Source organism: Epinephelus moara, chromosome 23 (assembly GCF_006386435.1).
Source record: "Epinephelus moara isolate mb chromosome 23, YSFRI_EMoa_1.0, whole genome shotgun sequence".
In the NCBI taxonomy this organism is placed as follows: Eukaryota; Metazoa; Chordata; class Actinopteri; order Perciformes; family Serranidae; genus Epinephelus; species Epinephelus moara.
Genome location: NC_065528.1, coordinates 21,444,701 through 21,450,978, shown reverse-complemented (window position 1 = coordinate 21,450,978; position 6,278 = coordinate 21,444,701). Strand labels below are relative to the sequence as shown.

The 6,278-nt window shown below is 39.9% G+C and overlaps 2 protein-coding genes across 4 annotated transcripts in view; one reads left to right on the top strand and one right to left on the bottom strand.

Moving 5' to 3' along the window:
- The window catches only part of tspan11 (tetraspanin 11), a 42,386-nt gene extending 38,774 nt beyond the window's left edge, over positions 1-3,612 (bottom strand). The window contains exon 1 of one of the 2 annotated variants that reach the window (XM_050036671.1): positions 3,473-3,612. The gene's annotated coding sequence lies outside the window, so the exon portion shown is untranslated. The remainder of the gene's footprint in view (positions 1-3,472) is intronic. The other variant, XM_050036670.1, reaches the window with a different exon arrangement.
- LOC126385123 (E3 ubiquitin-protein ligase TRIM39-like) lies at positions 17-5,442 on the top strand. 2 transcript variants are annotated; one of them, XM_050036666.1, is made up of 3 exons: positions 17-2,404; positions 2,742-4,304; positions 4,342-5,442. In XM_050036666.1, the coding sequence occupies exons 2-3, from the start codon at positions 2,744-2,746 to the stop codon at positions 4,401-4,403; spliced, it is 1,623 nt and encodes a 540-aa protein (XP_049892623.1). In that variant the 5' UTR covers positions 17-2,404; positions 2,742-2,743; the 3' UTR covers positions 4,404-5,442. The 2 variants fall into 2 exon arrangements, with proteins under 2 accessions (XP_049892623.1, XP_049892622.1); XM_050036665.1 differs by lacking the exon at positions 17-2,404 and adding an exon at positions 2,448-2,579.
- The last annotated feature ends 836 nt before the right edge of the window (positions 5,443-6,278 follow it).

The following is a 6,278-nucleotide window of genomic DNA, read 5'->3' as shown; positions in this document are numbered from 1 at the left end:
ATAGAGCACCTTTGGGATGTGGTGGAACAGGAGATTCTCATCATGGATGTGCAGCCGAGAAATCTGCAGCAACTGTGTGATGCTATCATGTCAATATGGACCAAAATCTGGTTGAAACTATGACACCAAGAATTAAGGCAGTTCTGAAGGCAAAAGGGGTTCAACCTGGTACGAGCAAGGTGTACCTAATAAAGTGGCTAAAGCACAAAAGATTTCAGACTTTGCCCTTATTCCAAAAAAGATCATATTCCCATCAAGCTGTTGACATGGCAAATGAAAATGAATATTCTACCAATATTCCTGCACGGTCATGGAGGACCTGGAAAAGTCATGGAATTTCACAGTCACGTTTTCTGTTCTGATTTGATTTTCTAATAATATAATCAGCCTTTAATACATCTCAGTAATTATGTCCACAGAATATTAATCTCAGGAGGGTTTGAACAAGCTGTTTTCTGGAGATACTTAAGGTATTCAGGATGTTCTGATATTTGGGTTCTGAACGGCACTGTTTTGAAGCACTTTATATGTTTTATTTGCAGTTTTATAAAGACCAGAGGTTCAGCTCCCAGGAGTTCCCTCTAAAAGTGTAAGTGGGGCAAAGTTTGAGCCACTCAGCTCCTGCTTGTTGTGCCTGACCCCTTGTGGTCAGACTCACCTGGATGCCACATGACAGACCGGCCTCCTGACAGTGACAAAGGCGATGGTATCTACAGCACAATCCAAGCGGATGATACAAAATGTCAAAGAAATAACAGACTACAATGTTATCGAGAAAGAGAGAACTTTCAGACTGTGCTATTGTCGTTGCTACATTTGTGTGCTGGATTAGGAAAAGACAGGATGGACTTATCTCAGAGGAGAAGCGGATAATTTATTGGATATGAAACCAAAAGCTTGTTTTGGAGGTGAAGCAGGAAATTAAAAGTTTATTTTGGCATACTTTGTTACATATCAACATGTATAAACTTCACACATTTTGCATCATTGCATCACCTGTATTGTTTCCGTGCAGTGTCTTAAACAATGTGATGGCCTGACCTGTGCCAATATACCATTATAAATCCCCTTAAGTAAAGGGATCTTTCTTTTAAAAAGGTATCTGTAAAATGTCCGCCTATGACAACTTTATTTAAATATCAAGTGAAAGGTAAAGAGACAATTATAATAATAATCTGAGCCGCTCCGTGGCAAAAATAAGCACTTTTAATGGACATACAGTGACGATGTCCAGTTGCCCCATGTACCTCCATTGCAGCTTGTTCCACAGCTGCCGGCTCCATCAATCATCAGAAACGCTACTGTTTGTATCAGTCTCTTTGTTCAATTTCCACGGGGAAATAGGGGCCAGGTTGAAAAATGCCGAAATTATCCTTTAAGTCAGAACCCTAACCATCTCCAAAGTAATTTTTACTTTGCACTTTTTATTGAGGGAATGAGACGATCTATTAATCAAAATCATCACTTTTCACTGTATAAATTATTTTCGTGACAAACATCCATTTCATGGAGGGGAAATTTAAAAATTATTTTAATAAAACACAGGGTCATGTTTTGTTTTAACTCAGGTAGAGACATCTGAAAACCCCCTTTGAGTATTTCTGCTTGAACCTGCCGCATGCCCCCAACCTTTGGAATTACAATTGTTTACAAATGAGCAATGAGCTACAATTAGCAAGTTAGCTATGAGCTAAATTAATAAGTTCGCTATGAGCTAAAATGAGCATATTACATATGAGCTAAATTAGCAAGTTAGCTATGAGCTAAATAAGTAAGTTAGCTATGAGCTAAATTAGCAAGTTAGCTATGAGCTAAATAAGTAAGTTAGCTATGAGCTACAATTAGCAAGTTAGCTTTGAGCTAAATTAGCAAGTTGGGGTCATCCCTATGTTTCCCAGGTTCTATGTTTCCCGCTTACTAAAAAAAAGGTTCTATGATCCCCGCTTATCCAAAAAAGGCAGGAAACATAGCAGTTGCATTAATATGTTGTTTTAACATCTCTAAACACACACAACGGAACATAATGGGGAGAAATTACAATGAGAAACGTACCCTTTGGGCGATCTGTGGTGGGCAATCTGGGCAATTATATCCTTTCCAGAAGGTTGGGGAACATAGAACCTTTTTTGCAGGGTTAAGTGGGGAACATATAACCCGGGAAACATAGATACGCTCCCAGTTAGCTATGAGCTAACTGGGAGCGTATCTTTAACTTCACAAATACTGATACTCCTGTGAATGGAGCTGGAAGAGTTAAATGTTATCAGGAAATGGAGCAGGGGAGGAGACGTTACCAACGTCAACATGCTGAAACGAAACTTGAGGAGACTGAAGGAGTTGCTTTCAAAGTGTAGTTTGCTTTGATATTGTTGCGCAGCTGCTTTTAAAACCTGCTACTTTACAGGTAAGAAAGATAATATAGTTNTTAAATGTTATCAGGAAATGGAGCAGGGGAGGAGACGTTACCAACGTCAAAATGCTGAAACGAAACTTAATGAGGAGACTGAAGGAGTCGTTTTCAAAGTGTAGTTTGCTTTGATATTGTTGCGCAGCTGCTTTTAAAACCTGCTACTTTACAGGTAAGAAAGATAATATAGTTCAACTGTTCCCTTTTCCTCTGTGTTTCTTGTTGAACATGTGATAAGTTAAAGCAAATATAAACTGTTTAAACACATGATTCAGCCTATTCAGTTGAATGATGTGAGTTGTAATTGTGTTTTTATTTATGACTTATTGTCCAGATATGGCAACTTCCAGCTGTCTGCTGTCAGAGGAGAAGTTCCTTTGTTCTGTCTGTCTGGATGTGTTCACTGAGCCAGTCTCAACGCCATGTGGACACAACTTCTGCAGTGCATGTATCCATAAGTATTGGGACAGCAGGGACATTTGCCAGTGTCCATTATGCAAAAGAACATTTTCTCCAAGACCTCAACTCCAAGTCAACACTTTTGTGTCTGAGTTACTCGCTGAGTTTAAGTCGTCAGTTCAAGTTAAAGCCTCAACTCCAGACCCACAACTTCCTGGAACAGCAGACGTTCTTTGTGATATCTGCTCTGATTTAAAGGAAAAGGCCGTCAAATCTTGCCTGACGTGTCTTGTGTCTTTCTGTGAAGTGCACCTTGAGCCACATCACAGAGTTGCACGTCTCAAGAGCCACACATTATTAGACCCTGTGAAGAATCTTGATGACAAAATGTGCAAGACACACAACAAGATAACAGAACTGTACTGCAGGACTGACCAGGCCTGTATTTGTGTCTTGTGTTTCAAAACCGATCACAGGAGTCACAATGTTGTCCCACTTGAGGAAGAATATGAAGCAGTGATGGCAAAGAAAGATGAGACCATGGCAAATATCCAAAAGATGATAGAGTCACGGTGTGAGAAGATAGCTGAGATTGAAGAGTCACTTGAAGTCAGCCAGAGAGAAGCTGAGAAAGAGAAAGAAGCCAGTGTGCAGGTCTTCACTGACCTGATCCGCTCCATCCAGAGAAGCCAGGCCGAGCTGGTTGAGCTGATTGAGGAGAGGTACAGAGCAACAAAGCAAAAGGCGGAAGGTTTCCTCACAGAACTGAGGATGGAAGTCGCTGAGCTCCAGAGCAGAAGCAGCCAGCTGGAGCAGCTGTCACAGTCTGAGGATCACCATCATTTTCTCCAGAGCTTCTCAACCCTGTGCTCTCCTTCAAACAAGGACTGGACCAACGTCAGTGTTCACAGCCATCTGTCTTTGGAGGCAGTGAGAGGGGCTGTGAGTCTGCTGAAACAAAGACTTGATGAAATAATGGAGGAGATCAAAATGATCAGAATGAGAGAACATGCAGTGGACTTGACCTTTAACCCTGACACAGCATATGACTCACTTGTTATCAGCCAGGATGGAAAACAAGTGACAAATGTAGGCACAGAACAGAAACTTCCCTACAGTCCAAAGAGGTTTGAAGTGTGCACAGAGGTTTTGTCAAAGGAGGGGTTCACATCAGGGAAGTTTTATTATGAAGTGCAAGTGACAGGAAAGACTGAGTGGTATCTTGGAGTGGTCAGAGAGTCTGTTGAGAGAAAGGAGGACATGGATTTGTTCATTGAAAATGGTTACTGGACCTTTGGACTTGATGAGGGTTCATATATCGCTCATACAACAGCAAGAGTTGAACTCACAGTGAAAGGAAAGCTTGAGAAGGTGGGGATCTTTGTGGACTATGATAAGGGAAAGGTTTCTTTCTATGATGTGAATTCTAAATCTCATATCTATTCTTTCACTGGCTGCCACTTCACAGAGACACTGTATCCATATTTCTGCCCTCAAGGTTTCATGGATGGAACAAACTCCGCCCCTCTCTCAAGGTTTCATGGATGGAACAAACTCCGCCCCTCTCATCATAACCCCTGTACCTACAACACACTGAGTTTGGCCCTTCTTTAAAAGGTCCAGTGTGTAAAAGCCCAGATTCACCAAACCTGAAAGATGAAGGCCGTTGCTGTGTCGTGACCAAAAAAGTTGCGCATCACGAAATGTTTCTGCTACATAGTTCAATGGATAAGAGAAAAATAAACTTACTTAATGTAACAAGTAGATTTTGATCTTGACAGACGCTCTTCAACAGCCCAACTTTGACTGACAGTCGACCATCAGCTTGGTGCGTCAGGGCCTTAAGATTTAGGGGGTTTTAGTGGCATCTAGTGGTGAGGACTGCAGATTGCAACTAACTGAAACTTCTCCCGATTACAAATTTTCAGTGTCCATCACTAGGAAGTATTTACTTGGAGCTGACTTCTCCGCAGACGTCTCTTCCTCTTCAATAACAAACAAAGTCAGTAATTTAAACCGGTAAAAAACATGGTGGTCTCCGTAGACGAGGACCGGCTCCATATATAGATATAAACGGCTCATGCTAAGGTAACAAAACGACAATGATTCTTATTTTCGGGTGATTATACACTAAAGAAAACAAACTGTTATTACATTTAATTTCTGCCAATACATCCCCTTTAATCCTACACACTGGACCTTTAATGTCAATACACTTTACAGATCTGCAAATGCTATATTGGTAATCTCAAACTAGCCTCTCTAATATTTACATGTTTTCTCTTTATGCATGGATATATAAAAGAAGCATGACGCTGCATGACAAGTGACTTCCTGTTTCCCTCTCTACAGTGTACATTTCTGTAAATATGATGATGTGAACTCATGATACTAATGTTGCACAGTTATATTGTCAGATCCTGTTGTATCACAATAGAGGATATAATGTTTCTCTGTTCAGACGTTCTGTTCTCTTACAATCTTCTGCTCCTGCAAAATCAGACATGTTTTGCCTTTCAAAGACCAGTGTCTAAATATTCTTCATTTTGTTGCTTTCTTGTGATTCACTGTGAATTTTGTGCTTCTGTGACAACTGGGGCTGAATAAACTGCACATCTAAACTTGATTAGACGAGACTCTTGTCATGTCATTTCTACCTAGAAGCTGTGACGCAGTATTAAAGGATAACTTTGGCTTTTTCAACCTGGACCCTATTTCCCTGTGTAATTGATTTGTTATTGCCTTGTTAAGCAGAAGTCTCCTTCAGAAACATCACCAGATGTGTGTGTGATTTGGAGAGAAATAATACCTGTAGTAGTTTATAGAAAATGTATTTTAGTGTTTGTCTAAAAGATCTTCAGTTCTGATTTAAAGCATCAGGCCTTTGAATTCTATCGCCGCCGTTACTTGTGACAGAGTAAACGCATGAAAAGTGGACAAAGAAAAGACAGCGCACGTTTTTATTTCACTGTTTATATATTCATTACATCTTCCTGATGCTTCTTGTTATTACACTATCACCTTTGCTGCTCTAACACCACAAACGTCCCCGTTATATGAATAACAGGTGGTTATCCTATTAGAAAAGACAATGTAACTAACATTACTGTTGTCATTCATAGCCAGTAGGTATGTCCTTGATGTATAGAAAGGGCACATGTAGGTATAAAATATGATAAAAAATATATTATATGTTGTATAATAGAGTTTTATTTTGCTCTTTTTTATTGAGGGAATGAGTCAATGTATTAATCAAAATCATCACTTTTCACTGTATAAATTATTTTTGTGACAAACATCCATTTCATGGAGGGGAAATTTAAAAATGATTTTCATAAAACACAGGGTCATGTTTTGTTCTAACTCAGGTAGAGGTATCTGAAAACCCCCTTTTGAGCATTTGTGCCTGAACCTGCCGCATGCCCCCAACCTTTGGAATTAAAATTGTTTCCAAATTAGCAATGAGCTAAAT

What these genes read in the sequence shown, in the direction of transcription:
- LOC126385123 (XM_050036666.1), top strand. Translation starts at nt 2,744, where the DNA reads ATGGCAACTTCCAGCTGTCTGCTGTCAGAGGAGAAGTTCCTTTGTTCT. An exon ending in TCCATATTTCTGCCCTCAAG is followed by an intron (nt 4,305 to 4,341) that starts GTTTCATGGATG and finishes CCCTCTCTCAAG; the next exon opens with GTTTCATGGATGGAACAAAC.